This window comes from Gallinula chloropus (genome assembly GCF_964237585.1).
Source record: "Gallinula chloropus genome assembly, chromosome: 1".
NCBI classification, from domain to species: Eukaryota; Metazoa; Chordata; class Aves; order Gruiformes; family Rallidae; genus Gallinula; species Gallinula chloropus.
This window is the reverse complement of record NC_140085.1, coordinates 7,693,587-7,714,331: the sequence shown is the minus strand read 5'-3', so window position 1 is coordinate 7,714,331 and position 20,745 is coordinate 7,693,587. Positions and strand designations below refer to the sequence as shown.

General features: G+C 46.1%; 1 protein-coding gene across 1 annotated transcript in view; it reads left to right on the top strand.

The window, feature by feature from the left end:
- The first annotated feature begins 6,053 nt into the window (after window positions 1–6,053).
- Window positions 6,054–20,745, top strand: part of BEND7 (BEN domain containing 7) — a 48,841-nt gene continuing 34,149 nt past the window's right edge. The window contains exons 1-3 of the mRNA XM_084272887.1: window positions 6,054–6,193; window positions 10,062–10,145; window positions 20,252–20,551. Coding sequence (XP_084129013.1) covers window positions 6,133–6,193; window positions 10,062–10,145; window positions 20,252–20,551 — 445 coding nt within the window. The 5' untranslated portion in view covers window positions 6,054–6,132. The remainder of the gene's footprint in view (window positions 6,194–10,061; window positions 10,146–20,251; window positions 20,552–20,745) is intronic.

The window sequence follows — 20,745 nt, the reverse complement described above, 5'->3', positions numbered from 1 at the left end:
CACGGCAGAAGTTTAGAGAGCAGATCAGAGCAGCTGGGTGGGCTGATAGAGAGGATCAGGGCAGCCCAGAGGAGCGGTAAGAGGATCCAAATAAGTGGATTAGTAGCATACCAAAGCACACATTACTTTTAGTTTTCAAACTCCCATTGATTTTAGCGCAAGTGCATTTACTAATGTGTGGCAGGAGAAATGGAAGAGGATCAAGGCAGAATGGAGACACAGAGAGCTGCTCCCTGTGGCAAGCTGGAAAACAGTGAGCAGCCTGGGCTGGGAAGGCACTGCATAACGTCCCACGTTCAGTCAGTTGGGACTCAAAGGAGGATGGCTGTTGCCTGGGCTCCTTCCTCCCGCAGCCTCACGGAGCTGTCTAACGCCGCTAAACGCTATTGTTCCTGCAGCTGATTCTGCATTCGTTGTCTGTAGCTCCAATGACTGCCTCTTGCCACGGCTGCACTCTCACATCTGCCTTCAGCTGCTCTGACTGAAGCAAACCCACACAGAACGTAGGTGTGATTAGTAGCGACACCCCCTTTGAACCTCTCCTGCCAAGGGGACTCGCTGGCCTGCTGGACCCTGAGCTGAGCTTGCCACGATTTGTGCCTGTAGCGCTCATGAGAGATGGGATGGTTTACCTTAGCTGTGCTCAGGCTCCCCTGATTAATATCAGCTCCTGAACTACCCAAACCTCAAACATGTCCTTTCTTCGAATGCCAGCCTGGCTTTACACTTCATCTCTTCAGACAGAGGTGGTAGTGGTGCAAAGAAACACAAAGATTTCTAAACACTATTACTCTTTCTACAGCACAAACCCCAAAGTTCTACGCAAAATAGGAAGCTCTACTCACATTGCCCTCAGCTCCCAGAAAGCATCTTGGGTTGTAAGTGGGAGGCAGGATAGAATTTGTACAACTCGTGGTTTCTCTGTGCTGCAGAGAAGCAGACAACATGCATGTATGGGGCAGGCTTCTTACTTACTCTTAACCATATTAGCTTTCATGAAAGCATTGTTGAGACCTTTTCTTCTTTATCCTCCAACCACATCTGTTGCTTAGACACCTTGGTCTCCCCACCCACTCCTCCCAGAATTCAAATCTGGTTTGTCCTAGGGAAGGGTTAATACCTTAATATCCAATTATCCTCAGGTATTTGATCAGAGTGGATGACCATCAAAACATTGGCTCTTAGGCTGTACTGCCCTCCCCTGCAGTCTTAGTCCAGGCTACACATAAAATCACAGAGGGGAGGAAAAGCCCAGCCTTACAGTCAAGACAGGGTTTGCATTCTGATACAGAAATAATACAGAGGGTTTGTAACCCCCCACACAAAGAACACTTTGTACATAGATTCAGTTATATTCTTCATTGTTGAAACAGTTCTGGAATGTTTTGGTCTCCCTGAGCTGGCAAACAGATGAAAACATTGGTCTGTCCTGTAGTTTTTTCTTGTTAGTGTACATGAGGAAGATTAACAACCAGCAGAATGGACAAGAAACTGTCTCAAAATAGTGTAAATGAGAGTAAGGCTAGAGACATAACCAGATGTCAAGTACTGTACCTGAAATGGTACAGGAAATACTTGAGGGGGCTGAGAAAACGAGTTAAACTGCACTCCTAGCTCAGACTTCTTCGGGACATGCAGCAACCTACCTGTGGAAGGACCCCGTCCTTGGATACGCTGACATGAAAGCCCTTGAAAGTGAAGACCCTGTAGAAGACACTACAGCATCCACAAGCCCTGTTGTCACCTGGGAAGCTGGGAAAAAGCACTGCCTACGTGTTTTTTGCCTACCACAAAAACCTCACTGGAAAACCCCTCCCAGAGTTTATAAAATCCTCGGTGACATAGGTTACACCTAACTAACCAAATCAGCTAACCTATTAACCTGTCACCTAGGCAGCTCCTGATCTTCAATTTACTTCTTCACCCTTATCAGTCTTCCTAATACCACGCTGAACTTCTTCAGGCTCCAAGATGAGCAGTAATCACGATGCTATTAATTAATATGCCTGTTGGCAGCCTCTTCCTACTTCACCCAGCCTCGCATGCATTCCTTGACATTAGACTTAAAGCCTCAGGTCAAATCATTGAGTTTGTGAGACTTTTTCCAGTAGTATATTATAATTTCCTCAACTGAAAACCTGAAGGAGCTCTTACTACACCCATATAATTCTCAGCTCTAGGATCCCTGTCTTCTTTGTCTTACACCATCCTACTTTCTGAATAATAACCTTAATATAGTAACTAACTGGACATACCTGTGAGCCTGGAAGCGAAGAAAAAAAAGTACAGGACGTCCTGATGTGAGGAGCATTGCTGCTGCTAATACCAAAGCATTACTAGATTAGATCTGTTTAATTGGTTAGCTCATGATCTGGCATCTGGGAAAACAAAAAAAGGCGTTAGACACACCAGAACATTGTTGGGAAAATCAACATCAGTTACAGTGGGAATATTTTGAAAGGAACTTGCAGCATAATAAAATGGTGACTAGGAAATGGTCTGGGATAATCATACTGACCTGGGATGTGTTGCAAGATAAAGCCTTTGTTAGCTAATTTCGTGGCATTTTGAAAAACATTACTCAATTAATGGTTTGCCTGAGGAAATACTTTGCAACTATCCATGAATATCTACAAAATGCTCTGAATTTTCCGTGTTTTCACCAGGAAAAAAAGGGAACTATGGGTTTCTAATATGTACCAATAACAATCCGACAGAGAGATATTCACTGAAATAAAAGATGGAATTAAAAGCTGACTGCCCCTCGGAGCCAGTGCCCTTTATCCCAAGTCACTTGGCTGGCACGGCGATGCAGCCGGCGACTATCTAGGGTGACACAAGGCAGCCTTTCTAATGGAATAAAGACGACTTTCATCGCCGGGTTTCTCCAGCTAGAATAACGCCATGGTGGCCCGTGACAAACGAGCAGATAGTCCCAGTCCAGTCATGGGACACACACCCCAAAACAACCTTTACCCTCCCCTGAGAGGTTCACGACTTAACTGCACACGGGTACCTTTAAGTCCTTGAAGTAGTTTTTTTCCGAGTCAGGGCTGATAAACATAAGCAGTGCAGGAGGGAAAGCTTGGTTTTCAGCTACCGGATCCTCCTACATGTTGTGTGGATAACTAGAAGACTTTGACCTAAAGTCACCTTGTCCTAGTTTCTAATTCACTTTTATGCAGATGACAGGATCGGGGCCTCGGTACCAGAACTGACTAACACTTCCATAAATGAAAATCGTGTAATTTACTCATCTGAGTAACTGTCATCAGGTTTGCTTGCAGGACCAGGCTTATTCTGCACGCAGAAAAGCACGAATCTTTAATTCACAAGAAGAAAAAGAGCAATACTACTAAAAAGGGGATGTGCCAACGCTCGTGCAACGTTACTGCAGTGTGCAGCGTTCAGACCGAAATGTCATTTCGAATCAGGAGTGTCCCTCTAAGCCAGACAAAAAAATATAATCCACCACAGAGAAGGAAGAACTGAAAGGAGAAAAAGAGCAGCTGATGAAACACTGCCATCACTTTTTCATGAACGATACCCCAAAAATGTTGCAGAAAATGGAGGAAAACAGAAAAGACCTTTTTATTTTTGTAGCACATTCCTTGGGCAAACGCAGGATAAAGCCTGTCATGTGAGTGGAACAGTAAATGAAGGCCTTATGCTTTATAAAAATTCTCCTATTGTCCCAGTCAAACACAACAGTTTCAGCAAAGTCTTGTAAATAAAGTTAGCAGACAGGAATCAGCAGGGGAGGGGGGGAAGAAAAATTCACAAAGAGAGAAAATTCTCTTTTTGTACACAAAATTCAGGCACACTGCTGCTGCATTTCACTGCGCTGTACCAGAGATTGATTGGACCTACACAATTTAGCAAACAGCAGGTGACATCCATCTACCTCTGCTGGTTCAGCATCCTCCCAAAAATATATAATGCAGGATTTTAAATAGTACGTTAGCCCAGTTTCCTTTCACAAAGTCTTACAGCGAAGTTTAGGAAAATTCCAAAAGTAGCATATTGATTGCCTCTGGGATTTTCCACTTAGCAATTTAATAGAAAATTACACCCTTACCCAATCTGTGAGGTTTCCATAGCCTCCCTCATGAATTTAATTTTCCAGAGTCTAATAAATTTTACCATTAGGCATATTTTCTGATACTGCTTCACCATCAAGCCTATTTCCTGATTTTGCTTCTTCAGATCAGGGCATCCTCTCTGCACAGGACCTTGCACGAGAGAATTCAGGTCTGTGTCTGCGATGGCAGTCAGGATACAAACTGCTATTCAGTTTGCTTTCCTCTTATTAATCTTCCTTTGTTACTGCAAGCGATGGGGTCCAACGGCATTACTGGAGCCGACGGGATTCTCCTGGGTACTCTGATGAGACCGAGGGAAGATCCGCATCTGTTCGAGTAGGCGTATGCAAGTATCACATACTCTTCTCCTTGTCATAACACAGCCTGACTACACTTAAAACACAAGATGATGATAGGGAGCTGTGTTTTCAGTTATCGGTAGTCATAACTGTAAAAGTCTGGGTCTTTCCTCTGCAGGCAACAGGCAAAAGCGCTCTTGACTGTAAAAACCCCACAAAACAAAACCAGTGTTACACCAGGAATGGGTTTCACAGGACGTTGTTCGGGGTTGGAAGGGACCTTTACAGTTCATCCGGTTCAACCCCCTCTGCCAGAACAAGATCTCCTAGGGCAGGTGACACAGGAACGCGTCCAGGCGGGTTTGAATGTCTCCAGAGAAGGAGATTCCCTCCCCAACTCCTCTGGGCAGCCTGCGCCAGCACAGTGAGTGCACTGGAGGCATGGCTGAAGGCGTCAAGTGCTGAAGAAATCAGCGCTCGGGGTTCAGCCGTTCGGGCCACCCGTGTGGCGGCCGGGACCTGCCGGGGAGCAGCGCAGCCCCTCGCTCCCGGCCGGCACCCCGCCTCTGCCATGCCCAGACACGGTCCGCGTACACGGGCGAAGCTCGGCATCCCTCGGTCCGGCCGGCCGGCGGTTCGGCGCGCACCCTCCGGGCCTCGGTCCGCGGCGCAGGCGGGCACATCGCGGCGACAGCGACTGTACAGCACCGTCATGAGCAGCTGTTAGCGCCAGCCGAGCACCGGCTCTGGGGCTGGGCCACTTTCCGCACCAAGTTCAAGCCCACCCCCGCCGGACCTCGGCCCGGGAGAGGATCCGATCCCGCTAAAGACGAAGCGTGTGTGTGTGTGTGTGTCTGTCCCCGACTCAGCCCCTCAGGGAACCCATCACCGCTGACGGGGCCCGCGGGCGGCGGAGCGGCCCCGAGCGCCCGGCGGCAGCGCAAGGCCGCGCCGAGAGGCCGCCGCTCCCTCACGGCCGGGCAAAACCCCCCGCCTCCCTCCCCTCGCCTCAGCCCGCCGGGGAGCCGCGGGGCTGCAGCGCCTTCCCGGGGGCGGGAAGGGGAACCTGTGGCGGCGGCGGGGTTACGGCAGGGGGAGCGCGCAAGTGCCCGCGGGCGAGGGGTGTCCGGGGGAGAAGGGAAGGGGGGGCGGAGGCGGCGGGAGGATGGGGGGGGGGGGGGCACAAAATGGCGCTGCCCTCTCAGCCCCTCTCCCTCCAGCCTCCCCCCCCCCACTCTCCGCCGCCCCCGCGGCGGGGCCCGGCGGCGCCGGCCGCCTTCCCCCGGCGTGTCGTGTGGCGACGGGCCGGCCTCGGGGTGGCGGCTTACGGCCGGGGCTGGCGGAACCGCCGCGGGGCGCGCCGGGCTGCGCGCCGCCTTCCCCCAGCAGGTGGCACCGGGGTCCCGGAGCCGGCGGCGAGCCATTGCGGGCCGCCCTTCGCCGCCGGGCCGCGGCCGCGCAGCCGGCGGGGCGGGGGGGGGGTGGGGGGGTAGGGGGGGGCGGTGAAGGCGGCGGCGCTGCCCGGCATCGCCCCCGCGGGCTCCCCCCGCCGCACCCCGCTTTCCCTTCAAAGTTTGGGGCGGGAGGTACGGGGCGGGGGGGGGTATAGAGCGGAGCCAACTTGTGCCGGATCCCTTTATTCAACCCGCCGGAGCCGCCGTCTCCCAACCCCCGCGTGTTTTGCTGATTAAAGAGACGGACCTTGGTCCTGCCACCGCCGGGTGGCCGCCCCACTCCTTCCTGCCCGCACCATGGAGTTCACCCAGAGGAAGAGAAGCAGGAAATCCCAAAGCTTTAAACTGATCAACGAAGGTAAGGCGGCGGCGGCCGGGGGGCGGCGGGGGCGGCCGGGGCTTTGTTCCCTCGCCGGGGGCAGCCCCGACTTTTACACCGGGGGGGAGCGGGGCGTTACGAAACGCCAGTGCTCCCGCTCCCCGTGTCGCCTCTCCCTCCCCGTATCTGTTATTTAACTCCGCAATCCTGTGGTTGAACTCCCCGAAACCATTGCACGCTGGTTTCCCCCCCTTTTTTCCTCTTCTTTTTCTTTTAAATTAATTTTTTTCTGCATGTGTGTTACGCGTTGTTGCGAAAACAAACACCCCCCCCCCCTTTTCCTTCCCCCCCCCCCCCCCCCGCCTCGCCTCAGAAAGGTGGACGTGTTTTCTCCAGGCAGGTCTTACACAAAATAAAGTTGGATCTCCTTCCGTGGTAAATCCGGCTTTGGGGAGGGGGAAAGAAAAGGGAAAATCGGGAAGGGAGCAAAAAAAATAATGACACTTGAGCAGCGACGGAGCTTCTTAGTATTCAACTCCGGTGGATTTATTGTGTTTTGGGTGGGTTTTTTTCCCTCCTCCTTGACTGCGTACATCCGCGTATTTGAAAGAAAAGCCAGGATAGAGGTGGCTTTATTAAAAATCCACGCAGCTAATTAATTGTACGTGGGCAGGGGAGAGCCGCTGGCGTGTAACTTGTTCGCTCGGGGTGTGTTTGCTTTCGGAAAAAAGAGGATATTTTAAAAGAGATCGCTGGGAGGAGGAGGAGGAGGGGGGGGGGGGAAATATTTGGATTCATGTCGGGGAAGAAGCACAGCTCTGCGCTTCGGTCTTGTTGGGGTTTTTATGATAATAATTAAAGAAAAAAAATGCACTGATAGGCATTTTAACAGGTGGACTTCCCAGCCCTAGGGATTTATTTTGATGGTTGGGGCTGTATCATCCCTTCTCCGGTCGAGGAGATCTTTTTACCCTGATGGGTTTGACTCGAGATTTCTTTTCCTTTTGTGTTCCCAAGTATTGGATAGGAATATCTCCATGAAACGCCGTGTGTGTCCTGCATGCCAAGTTCAAGGCAGGTGACTGCTTGGGTGTAATGTCAGGCTTGGGAAAGCGAAGGGGGGGGGACACGCACATGTGAGTGTCAAGACTTGCTGTCTGAAGAGCGATGTCTTCCCAGGCACACGGCAAGATCTCAGTCAATGCAAAGAAATTTAGAGGTGGAAATCAACTTTCCTGGTAGGGATGGAAAATAATGACTGCTGTGTCTTTGTAGGGGGGGGTCTGGAGCACCGTACATATTCCCTGTTAAAGACTAGAGGGGCAGTGACCCAGCAGACTTGTCTAAGACATACTGGAGGTCTGTATGCATTAAGCAGACCTCTAGAGGGGTTTAATTTCTAGGGAGAACAGGTTTGGTTTGGAGGGTTTTGATAGGGAACATACTTCTGACTCAGTGGCAGAGTTAGTGCAGGACTGGGCTGGAGCCTAGGGGGGGGTGTGAAACTGAAACATGTGGAAAAGTAAAACTGAAATCGAAGACTTGGGTTTATTTCTGTCTTAATGGAGCTGTGGAAAGACTATGTGCCCTATCAGAGACAGATGGATATTTTGCCAATTCTCAGTTGCCACTCCTTGTAGGTTTAGATATGCATGGGTGTATCAGACAATCCCTTTAACCTTGTTTTAATAGCTAAATTCAGTTAGGACAGTACATTATTGGTCATTCTTACTTTATCTGGGGTCTCTTTGTGGATGTGGAAAGTCAAATAGAAAGCTATGCTAAAAACACATCCTAGAGAGAAAATGATGTCTTTGTACTCCGAGAATGGAGGAGATAAAAATTCATTTTGCATGTGAGCCTGCACTCACATACTCTTTTTCTATCACAGTTGATTAGAAAGATAATTATGTATAAATAGTTGTCTCTTGTAATTGGCCTTTGCCTCTTGCTGGAGTCATTCTGTAATGTCACAGTTTGGTGTTTACTGTTGTGAAATTGATATGGATTTCGCAGCGCCTGGACTGTGACATCTGAGGCAGAAGGAGGAAACCAAAGAGAAGAGGCTATGCTGTGTCGATCCGTTGGTAACAAACCACCTGTGAATCATGTACATACAGTGCCTATTGTGTCCCAAAAAAACCAACTTCAGAGCATCTTCACTGAGGTGATTGATAATGACCAGATCGAGAGGAAGTCCATTCCTGTACTGAAACACAGCTGTCTGTGGGGCAGCAGCTGTAGGGCAGAAGAATATTGTGACCAGCTGGATGTGTAGAGGGAAGTGCTAGAGAAGAAACATGTGTAATCTGTACATCTAAGGACCATGAGTCTGTAAGTTGTTTAATTCCTAGTTGCCACACACTTGCTCCTAGCAGATCTTAGACATCCCTGAGAGGGTGGAAGTGCAGAGCATGACCTTGGCTGCCCACCAGTGCCCAACAAGTTGCTCCATCGCTGCCCCCATCCTCAACAGGACAGCTAATCATCATGGAAGGCAGTTGGCATAAATGCCTTATGAAAGAAGCCTTTACTTCCTTGATGTCATATCTCAAACTTCACCTTTAACCGCTTCGCTTGTTGGGTGTGCTCGGCAGGCAGAGAAGCCCTTTGCGTAGTGCCTCATTGCTGACCTCTCCAACTCTCTGTTGGGTGTTGGTTTTTTTCCCCCCTTCATTTTCTTTCCAGGCCCTTCTCTTTCTTTTGCATCGCTGTGTTAAGCTCAATTCTAGTTTACTTATTGGGTTGTTCCCCCTCTTGTGACCTCGAGACAGTCGTGCTGTACAAATAAATGGCACGTAACAAAAAAGTTTGGCTTCCAGGAGACCTCTCTGATCCCATAGCTGTTTTGTCAGGTGTGCTGCTCCTGGGAGGAGGAGCTGCTCACACTGCCCTCCGTTCCTGTTGTGCCTTTTAAGTGAATCCCCCAAAGTGCTCTGCCATGAGTTAATCTCCTACCTCCTTACCTGTGAGGCAGGTAAACATAAAAACCAGTTTATAGAGGGAGTAGCTGAGAGCGTTGGGAACTGGGAGGGCATTAAAGGAGTTAGGTGGGGAGGTGGCTGTTTCAAGACACTGAATATATTGTTCAGTCTTGAGCGATTTGCCGAAGGACAAAGTGTGTGCCAGTAGCAGAGTCAGAAATAGCATCCAGGAGAGATGCCTTTAGACTTCTTTTTTTTTCCTTGGACTTACTATTCCTTGTGTACACCCATGTAAGCAAAGTTCTGATTTTACTGAACACACACCTGGGAGTACAGCAGAGGTCTTTAAAGCAAAAATACTCTTATATTTGAAATAGAAAATCTAGTGGTGAATTTATTTATTTTCTTTTTATCCTCTAACATCTCTGAATGCAAGATACTAATGTTTCTTCTGAGAGTCATAGCAGACATTAGTTTCTGTAGGTGAATATGGTAAGGTGTCCCTGATCCTCCTGTCTTCAGAGTTCAGAGGCCAGTGACACCAAGGTGAGTCAGTAGAGCTGCACGACACAGCCCTGATGTACGTTGCTGATTTTCTGATTGAGGCGAAGTTTAAAAGTTTCCCTTGGTCTCTGGGAAGGTAAAGTTTTCATTATAAATCCGCTTTCCATCTGTAAAGCAAGAAACCAGATAATTGGCATCTGGTGGGATAATTTGCTGTGAAAATGAACACAGTAATTTAGGGCAGGCATAGCTATTGCCTAAAATCTGTGAAATATTTGAGCTGAGTCTCTCCAGTGCGAGCCGAGTTGTTTTTTTAGGAGGTGCTGATACAGAGCACGTTTTCTGTGGTTAATTTGATGTACATGAAATAAACTGCAGATCTATTGATAAATTACGTAGTAAAGCTGTAGCAGTGTGTTCAGTGTTCATTTTTTCCAGATCACTTGAGTTCTAATTTTTTTTATCGTTTTTCATTCCAGATTACCATCATGAGATATATAAGATCTCTGACTACAGCAATGATGTTAATGGGGAGACCAAAGAAACACAACCAGTTTTTTTAGGTATGTGCTTGTGTTGATTAATTTCTGAGCAACATAGCGTGGCCATTTGCAATTAGGGAGGAAAAAAAATCTCTGTGCAAGCACAGGAAGCGCCTGCCATTGTTTAATATGACGTTCTTTTCAAGACCCTTTTATTCTACGAATTGCCAATATATCCTTTATTAACACTGCTAAAAGTTGTAATTTCAGACATAAATGTTTATTAGTGTCTACACACAGTGCTAATTATCACTCACTCAGAGAGCCAGATGCTGACTCTGCAGTTTTGCAGCTCTGTGCTCACCCCATTTACATTGCATATTCGCTGGCATGCTTCACTGGCAATAGTTTGTGTAATTGGGGTATTACATCTTTGACATCTGGATAACAGAAATTCAATTTCCAGGAAGCTGCTATTTGTTTGGTTTTTGCTTCTGCCTTGGGTGGGATAGAGGATTAATGTGCTGTCTTAATGTAATGTCCTTTCACCTCTGTAGCCTGCCTGCTAATCCTGTCATGGCAAAATTAAATTAAATCAACAGTTAAAAATGTGTAAAGAAAACAGAGAAGTACTGTAGAGTCTGCAGCGTGATATATACTACTAGGGCTGGTTGTCAGTGAACCTTTCTCTCTCCTGTATTTGTGGGTTTTGTCCTGTATAACTCCTCAGCTGCCCCATGCTGCTGCTGCTTCTGCTTCCAGCCCCCTCCTGTCACATCGGGGACCCCACCTGGGTGCTGCACCTCTGGGCGAAAATGTGACGTGGCCAAATTCAGAGTAAGGGCCAGATTTTCAGGCACAGCAATGACTCCTGCTGTAGAAAACAAGCTCTTGGACACCCTGCTCAAGCTCTGGCAAAAAGCAGGTGACTTTGCAGCAAGAAATTTGGGGGTGTCTGCCTCGCCTAAGCGTTTTTGTAGGGTGATTTAAGGTTTCTGTAGTCTGGGCATGTTTCCCCTGGAGCCAACAAGAAGCACTGGCCCCAAGTGTGTGAATCTGCACCTGAACTCGCTCTGCACAGAACACGCCTTTGTCTCCCTAATTCGTACTGCCATACCCTCTTCTAGAGGTCAGCAGCAAATGGGACAGAAAAGGAGGATGTCTTGGGCAGTGTGGAATCTTCTCATGGTTGAAATATTCACACATGGGTGAGAGCTGCATTAAATTCCCTTCTCAGCTCCTCACCATTAGGAGTTTGAGCAAATACTTCCTCCCTGCACCCATTCCAGGGAGAAGCGAAGGTGGCCAGTGTGTTTTGTGCTTGGATTTTGTATTCTGTAAGCACTTCTGGTGAAGTCTGATAAACCTGATGGAATGAGCTCCACCACAGGTTTGCTTTGAATTCTTTCTCTTCAATGCTAAATCGTGATAAAGCTTTGGCAGGAGTTGGGCATCCAGCTGTTTAAGCCAGGATACTTCTAAGAATGTGCAGGCGTTTGGGCTTTGACACATGTGCAAAGAGCCAGCCCAACTGATCCTGATTTTGGTTTGGCTGTGTTGTGGTTAGGGTTTGTTTTGAGGAGTTCTGTTGTTACCATCATGACTGAATGTGCTCTGACGTGGAAGTGCCAAAAATTTACCTATTTTAAGAGCCGGTGAGAATTTGCTTTATGAATTGTATCAAGGATCTTCCTTAGCGGGTGCTGTAGTTGCAGCCCTGGGAGCCCACCTTGAGTTGCTATGGAAAAAAACCCCAACCCTGCTTTTTCCTGATGATGTCCTGAGTGTCCAACATTCATATCTCCTAAAAGTGTTGGTTTTGACAAGACCAAGTGATGTCTGACCGTGCAAGATTAGTAGAGTAGGGGTTTTTTTTCTTTTCTTTTTTCTTGGGTTCAATTAAGTTACTCAGAGCTCACGTAACCTCCTCCACTTGATTTTCAGTAGGTTACTTTGGTGTGCACTTCTATCCAGATGATCTGAGATGTAGGGAAAGCAGTGGCAGAGACTGATCTCAGCTGAAATCACTTGAAATCTGAGCTCTCAGCTTTTAGCAGGGATCTGGGATGAGTGGCAGTTGGCACTCCAGCTTTTCTTTTAAAAAAAATCACGTTGAGTGGAGTAATGCTGTGCTTCAGGGATGGTGGGATCACAACATCTTCACCAGCTAGGTGTGCTCTCCACTAATAAGGAGCTTCAGAGAATAATCACTGCTTCATTTAAGGTCATTGTTTTATGCTAAAATTCATCCTGGAGGGACATTGACTCCAACTTGTTGGTTTAGACTGGAGGTTGTTCTCCAGTTTGGGTGTTGGAACCTACCCAGGGGATCAGCTGTTGAAACCTCAATGTGATGCAGCATTTGTTTTGTGAATGGGTGCCAAAATACATCATCAAAACTACTCCTTTCAGAAAAGGTGAAATGTTAATGCCAGTATACGAAAGAGCGAAGCTTTATCTAGAATAGGATGTGTGTTTGGTTTGGTTACACAGTTGAGAATGGTGAACTCGGATTGAAGAGAGTCCCTGTTGAGCTTCTAGGGTAAGTGAGTAAATTGGAAGAACTCAGTATGTTGCATGTGCAGATAAAGTTAAGGATCTGTGGTGGTTTGGCCATGGCTGGAGGCCAGATGCCCACCAAAGCCACTCTATCACTCCCCTTTTCAGCTGGACAGGGGGGAAAATATATATTGAGAGGCTTAGGAGTGGAGATAAGGACAGGGAGAGATCATTCTGCAATCAGCGCCACAGGCAGAACAGACTCAACATGGAATTAAAAAACCCATCTAAATTATTACACACACACTGAAACCAGAGTCAGATAATGATAAATAAAACTAGATCTTCAAACACCTCCCTCCACCTCTCCCTTCTTCACTCTTCACAGACAACTTTATTCATGAGTTCTCTCCCTTCTCCCCCCAGGTGACACAAGGGGGAGAAAAGGGGTTTCTGTCAGTTTGTCACAAGTTGTTTTCTTTCTTAGTGAGGGGAGGGAATTCCTCACACCCTTCCCCTGCTCCCAGCATGGGGTCCCTCCCTCAGCAGACAGTCTTCTATGAATTTCTCCAACATGAGTCCTTCCCACAGCCTGTAGTTCTTCACCAGCTGCCCCAATGGGGGTCACTTCTATGGGGTGCCGACCTTCAGGCCCACAGTGCTCCATCCTGGTCCCCCACAGAGTCACAAGTCCCCCAGCAAACCTGCTCCAGTGTGGATCTCTTTGTGTCTCTCTCTGTCTCCATCCGTCTCCATCAGCTGCAAGTGCTGGCAGGGGCTTGCTCCAGCACGGGTCACCAGGTCTTCCACACGTCTCCCCCTGCTCCAGCGTGGGGCCTCTCCAGGGTTGCAGGTGGGGTCTCTGCTCCCCATCTCTTCCATGGGCTGCAGGGGGACACCCGCTTCACCATGGCCTTATCCAGGGCTGCTGCAGGGGCATCTTTCTTTCCAGCACCTGGAGTGCCTCCCCTCCGCCCCCTTCTCTGACCTTGGTGTCTGCACAGTTTCTCACATCTTCTCACTCCCTTCTCTGGGGGCAAAAAGCAGCTGCTTGCTTTTTTTTCTCCTAAATGTGGTTCTCAGAGGCGCTGTGACCGTCACTGATGGGCTCAGCTTTGGTCAGTGGCAAGTCCAGCCTTGAGCCCAGCTGGTATTTACTCTGTCAGGCCTAGGGAAAGCTTCTTGCTGCTTCTTGCAGAAGCCCCCCTGCAGCCCCCCCTCCTCCACCAGAACCCAGCCATGTAAAACCACAAGAAGATCAAATGTCAGGAAAGACCCGTTGAACCTAGATGGTCTTTTTTGCACCAGCACAGATGGGCAAAACATGGCTTTGTTTAAGTGTAGGCTGAAAACAAGGAAGTTCCAGTGTGATTAGAGGAACATGATACTAGATGTGACCTCTGATGATTGTGGTGGTGTAGAGTCCAACTGCTTCTTGAATGGAACTTGGGACGTTAGCTCATGTGATGCAGTGTTGGAGTGGGAAATGTTGTGGCTTATCCTCTCTTCCAGTTCTTTTTCCTGATAAGATGATAAACAAGAAGTTGTATCTTCCTAGAGGAAGGTCCTGCTAAACACAGGCTTTACAAAATTGAGGGGGGAATTTTGCCACCGTATTTTGCAGATGAGAACTGTCATCTCTATTGTTTTGAAAGGAAGGGCTCAGTTATACCAGGAGAGACTGCTTGACCTGGAAAGGAGGAGGCAGCCCAGAATGAAGTGCTTAAACCTTGAATATGAGCAAGATTTAAGACAAACCTGACTTCAGCTTTTATCAGTTATCAGCACAAACCTTCTGTCACTGGTCTGCTAGCCCAGACTTGGAAATTCAAGTCCGTGAGGGGACTGTACACCCATGTCTTGTGGACAATGCTGCCTAAACCTAGCTCATCTATAAAGAAAATATCTGTTCCATACACAACAGGAGGTTTTTTTCAGTCTTAGTATTTTATTACCATCACAAAAAAGCGGATGTATAATATACCTCCAGACTGAGTGTTTTTACAATGCTTTCAACTTGAAATTCAGGCTCTATGTTTGAAAGGTTAATGTAGAAAACTAATTATATTATCCTGGTAACCAAATGTGTGATGAGACATTTGTCTGTGTAATTAACAGTGAAGAACTTTTATAGTTTCATAAAATCGAATGCTACGCACAGTGTGCTTGGAGCATTTGTTTTGAAGAGATGTCCAAAACAGAGATGTTTATGACTGATATAAAGTGGAACTGAAATGTACTGTAATGCAGGTGTCTGTGCGTTTTACAGCATCTCGCACTGTTGAAATGGAAGGCAGCAGATTAATAACTCTGCTATGTCATGGTAAAAATAAATAATGTGTTCTTGGAGCAGGGCAGCGATGCATAAGTTACTCACTAATTTCAAGAATTTATTCTGTCCCAGAAATAATATCCTTCACAATTTATTCACAGAGAAAAACTTGACTTAACACGAGTCTGGGAAGTTACTTTTAATGGAATTACACCCCAAGTCTGATTGTGGCAATGGTAGCTTCTGTAATTAAGAGTGCATAAAAGTGTGTTTTATATATCTGTGCTCTCCAATGCTCTAACTTTGTAAAGCATTTCCCTTTGGGGCTGAAGCACGGTCTTGACCTGGGATATTTCCAGGAACTGAGGGGAAGTTGTTGCATATGTATCATTATTTTTTTAACTGTTCAACCCCGTTAATGTATACATTTATTGAACAGTTGCTAACTTGTCCTTTCCTGACTGTTTTATCTGTTGCAGTGAGGCATGAAAGTGTGTAACACATGCCTCTTTCTGTATCTGTTCCTCTTTCTCCAAGCTCTTCAAAAGAGTTACTTTGTGGTGGTGGCTGGGCTACCTTGGCTGATCCAGCTTCCAGAGAAATAACCCTGAAATCGGCCTGATCCTGGTTTCGATTCTGCAAATTGCTTTGCTTACATTAGTGTTTGTGATGCTTATTAACTTGCTGTGTCCCATTGTATGTCCCTGTGAGCTAGCTTAGGGTAGGCGAAGTCCCCAGCTCGTAACTCATGCTGCTTGTGTGACCCTCTGACACTGTTTGTGCTCACTGCTCTCTCCCTGCTGACTCGGGGTTCAGGTTTTTAATTTGCAAAGCGTGTTGTTGCCTGTGTAGCTTGTTCAATATAGGTTCTTACATGGCAACAAAGACCGGGGATCACTTTGAGAAGTGCATGTTTACCCCATCAATTCAGCTACACAGATGCCCGATTCAAATTACCCACAGAGCAGTCACAACAACTTTCCATGTGATTTAGGAAACCTTTGATCCAATAAGGAATCGTGCACATGGCTCCTCTGTTTTCCCCATACTGAGCTTCACGATTCTCTATTTCAGGACCACCTGTGGTGCAAGACAACAGTGGCAAAAATTATCTCGAGTTTTGAAAGTTAGGGTTTGGAGTGGGTATAGTCCTTGTTGAGGAGGGATGCTTAGCTCCCTTCTAAGGTAAATGTCCTTTCAGGTGAAACCTGAATACCATGTAGCGTTCACAGAGGTGTTCTGGTGAGTTCAGCCTGGCTGTGCACCTGAGACGTGTGCCGTGCGTGCACGTGCCTCCCCACTCCTTGAGCTGCTCTGCATTAGCCCTTAGAAAACCTTCAGGCACAGCAGCCGACGTTCGCTGGCCCTCTTCCAGGAAGGGCAGCATTCGAGTGGTATCTAATAAACTGGTGTTTAATATGTTTAATTATATAACCCGTTGCGATTAATTATTATTTATTGGGCTTTCAAGCCACATGCATCCACTTCCACTTTTTCTCACCTCGGAGAGCTTGTTTCCTTACAACCCAGGCTACTGTTGTCAGCTCACATGTGCTTGTCTAGCTGTCTGTCGCAGCCGTTCCTACCCTCCCCATAGCTTCTGAGCTCATCCACCAATTTCAGCCTCACTTGATAAAAAGGTAGAATTCTGGGAGATACAAAGGACCTTTGTGTACAGTTGCAGGTAATTTTATCATTCTTTGTACCACTATGATAATATTTAACATGTAATTCAGAACAGGATAATAATTTGTTAGTAAGCAGCATGCCACATTTATGTTAAGTTTAATAAGCATAATAGTGGAAAGATGGTCAGAGGTCTAAGGGCAAAGAATGGAATTAATGAATTATCGATAATATTTTGTTAACTGAAGCAGTTTACAGGTCTCTTGCTTCAGACAGGTACACACTTACTATGTGGATACTACTTCATCCTCGGACAGTTCTGGTTTACATTTATGTATTTGTAATTTTTAATGTTTTTACATCTTTAAAAGCAGGCAGATTTTACACTGCACACACCTGCAGTAAGGCAAGAGATTGAAATGAATTTTGGGGAAATTGCTTTTTAGGGATATTCCATGTAGTATTATGAAAGGGCTTTGGTTTGCCTTTTTGTTTGTTTTTTTAAGATTACAGTCGGGCCATGTGGAAAAAACAGGTTGTATATAAGGGGCCATCATAGAAACAACTGTAGCAATAATAATAAAAAAAAATTATTAATATGTTTTTGTTATGACTGCTATCATCTTTATATGTGCGTTCCTAAACAGGGCTGTAATTTGCCATGCTTATCTATTTTGAGCAGTGTTTTGCAAATAAATTCATTGGTGTCAGCTAAACCCAAAGGGATTACGTGGGGAATCCAAATGGCAAAACCTGTCGACTGCTGGACAGGGGCATCCCCATCTCCTTGGGAGCAGTGGGGACTCCTTGCACGTGTGTAGGGAGAGGCTGAAACATGCAGAGTCTGAGGAGGCTCTTCACATATTCATAACGCAGATTTTTATCTAATAAACTATTTTTTTTTTTTGGTGCTTGATTATCCCATTCAGCATCTAAAAAGGAAGGCTGGCTGTTCCCTAGAACACGGTGGCTTGAGCTGTTTGGTTTTCTCTCCGTGCCCCATCTTCTTTTCTTTTCTTTTTTTTCTTTTCCCTTAATTTTTAAATTACATGGTTGTTATCTGTGAAAATCAGCAGCAGTGGAATAGCCAATAACAAAACGCTATCAGTGGGCTCTAGAGCTAATAGCCAAATGATGTAACTAGGGAGCAAGAAGTTAAATCTGTTACTGTTCCTGCATCTGCCTGCAGATTCAGAGGGTGTAACATCAGCTACTTACTCTGCTCAAGTCAGGAAGGATGCTGCTGTCACTGGCCAGTTACAAATGAAAAGTTGTAGACAGGCTCAGCTGGGAGAGGTTGGGTGTAAACTTGCATGAAACTAAGTCAAGCTTGTAGCCTGTATGGTTTTAATCCCTTCCTTACAAAACAGGAGACATACTTTGAAAAGGAAAAAACCCAACCAAACAAGAAAAACCCCAAGCAAAAAAAAGCAACAACCAAAACCCAAATAAAAACCCCCTAAAAACCAACATCCCCACCCCCCCTGCAACAAACCAGCTCACAAAGGGGGAATGTCCCAGTTGGAAGTACAGAGCTCCCTAAACACAGACATGCTTATGTAGCATGCAAGTTCAGGCTTTGCTGTGGCATAAACACAGGTTTCTATTCTGTTTGGCAGTAGGCAAGCTCAGGTAGAGGAAAACCTCCATGTGAAGAAACAAGGGACCTGAATCAAGTCTGAATAAGCTCAATTAACATTAATATTTTATATAATCGGGTAAGGTAAACTTAATCTTTCCAACAATGTGTCACCCAACAAGCATGCAGTCACCACACCTGACAGGAGGAGAGGTGGGTGGGAAGCTTTATTTATTTGGTGTTCTGATGTGTCTTGCTATTGAATAGAAATCCAGGTTGCCAACATGAAACTCAAGAGAGCCTGGTGTACTGCTAGGTGGTACGACAGTAAGGGATTGCCTCATGCTCTGGTATCGTGGGAGTGTTTGGAGCTTGGACATGGGCAGATAACAGCCAAATAATAGGGGAAAGGCAGCTTACAGTCTGAGTGTCTCGATAATTGGAGCTCAGTGGTACTCCGCAGCGTCTCAAGGTTGGGAACCGCAAACAGCCAACCCCTGGTTGGGTTGGGGCCAAAAAGAGTCAATTTAAAGGAACTGGGGCTGTGATTTGTTAATTAAAATCACACCCACATGCATAAATCCGCAGGCAAACCGGCAAAATAAATACAAAGCAGAACTTCCTCGCAAAGGGCTTTTCTCGCCACTTTAGCTGGAGTGGAAACGGTGCTAGAGTATTGCTCTACAGGGTTGACAAATATTTTTCTAAGTTTGGACTAGGAGCTTTCTTGCAAACCGCCCACTCTCCTCCATGGATCGGGGTGGGCTGGAGCCAGCTGGCGTCAGCCCAGGGAACCACAGTGCGCCAGGTCAAGCGGGAGACGCTCTGATTCAGCAGAGGTTGGAGCAGATCGTACAGCTCCTCTCCCCCTGTGCATATTCACCTCCTGGAGCAAAATCTCCTTCTTTTTGGGTATTGGGTATGCCAGGCTTGTAAGCGTCTCCCAGTCACCTTGAGCTTGGTTTGTGTTGGTGAGGGGGCTTGCTGTTCTTATAGATGTCTGGTTTAGCCAGTTACCTAAGCGTGCACCTAAGTTTAGACAACTGAATAGTGCCATTGAGTTGACAAAATTGTTCACATGCCTGGCATCAGCATGCTTTCAAACACCTTGTTGAACCAGAGATGATGCACGCTGCATCTTGGGCTATGGAGCTTTCTTCTTAAGTTTCCTTCCTACCATTTTGCCAAAAAATAGGTGTATTTTGGGAAGCACAAATGTAAATTGAGTAGAGGATACCAAGTATTACTGTATTAAACACACTGTAAAGGCAGGTTGATTAATCAGTTTCTTGATCTTCATTATTCCTTTGATTTTTCTATTACCAGTAAAAAAAAATAAAATAATAGAAGTTTCTTATTTCAGAAAGGGCTCTGAACACTTTCTTATTACTAGTGAATTCTAATGTATGCTTTAACGAGCAAAATAGCTACTATCTGCCCAAAACACATATATTCATTGTGCAATCAGCAGTTTCATACGTAAAATTAATACATAAATGGTGCCAGGAGTATTAAAGTATGTAATTGTTGTTATTTAAATGCCTTGAATTTATTTGGAACCGTCGCGTTTTTCTTGTATATATTTTAATTTTGTTTTCGTTATCTACATTTTTAAGACACCCAGCAGTTAGGCTGTATATGGTTACACATGTATTAGCTGCTTTTTAATTTATTCCTGTATAATCCAGTATTATTAAATTTGGTGGGACTAAGGAACTGACCCTGTTCGTTAAAATCAATAAGTAGATGCGGTGTTGCTCTTTGTGTGTGATGTGGTGCTTTGTGTGGTGGTGGTGGGATACATCCTTCAGGATATAACAAACTGATAGAGCCTGATCCTTTAGGCTTTACTTGGGGAAAATATCCAGTGATGTCAATGCCTAAATGGGATCAGTCTGTTAAAATGATGGTTTATTTGAAACTGCTCTCGCTGTCATTATTTCCTTCTGGAGAGAAACAATCTTACTCATCAAAGCTTTAGAAACAGCGTTAAGAAAGCCAAGTTCATCAGGTCTTTCAGCCATGAGATGTCAGCCGTCGCTGTGTTAAAGCGTAACCCAGTACATACCAACGACTGCTCAACCATCTCTTTCCTTTCTTGCCCTTATTTATTTTTGTACTCCAACTCTTACTGGCATCTAAAATCACTAATCTCTACCCATTACAGTTTTTGCTAATTTACAGTGATAACTGTGGCTCTGTTTTCATTAGGAGATGAAAGCCGGGAAATTAAAAAACAAATTACAGGGATGAGAAGATTACTGAATGACAGCACTGGAAGAATCTATCAACGAGTTGGCAAAGAAGGAGAAAAACTGAAGGAGGAGCCCCAAGACTTAGACTTAGCCTGGGCCCAGCGCCTGAACCCCCCTGCAGAGACCCAGGCGAGCCTTCACCCTTCGCAGAGCAGTGCCTGGAATGAGTTATCACCCCAAGCTAGCCATTTTTCAGGGCAATATGGAACTCGATCCAAAACGTTCCAAAATCAAGCACGAACCGTGGCATCCAATGGTATGATCTGCATTAGATACTGAGAAAAGTACTTTTTCTCTCTCTCTCTCTCTCTCTCTCTCTCTCCTTGTACTGTACCAAATTTCTGCCTTTGTTGTGATGATTTATTGTACTGCTGCACTCAAATCAGTTATAGTTCAGAGTCTACAAAATGAGCACATAGTTATCACTCTGAAAAGGTGCGAAAGTGGGCA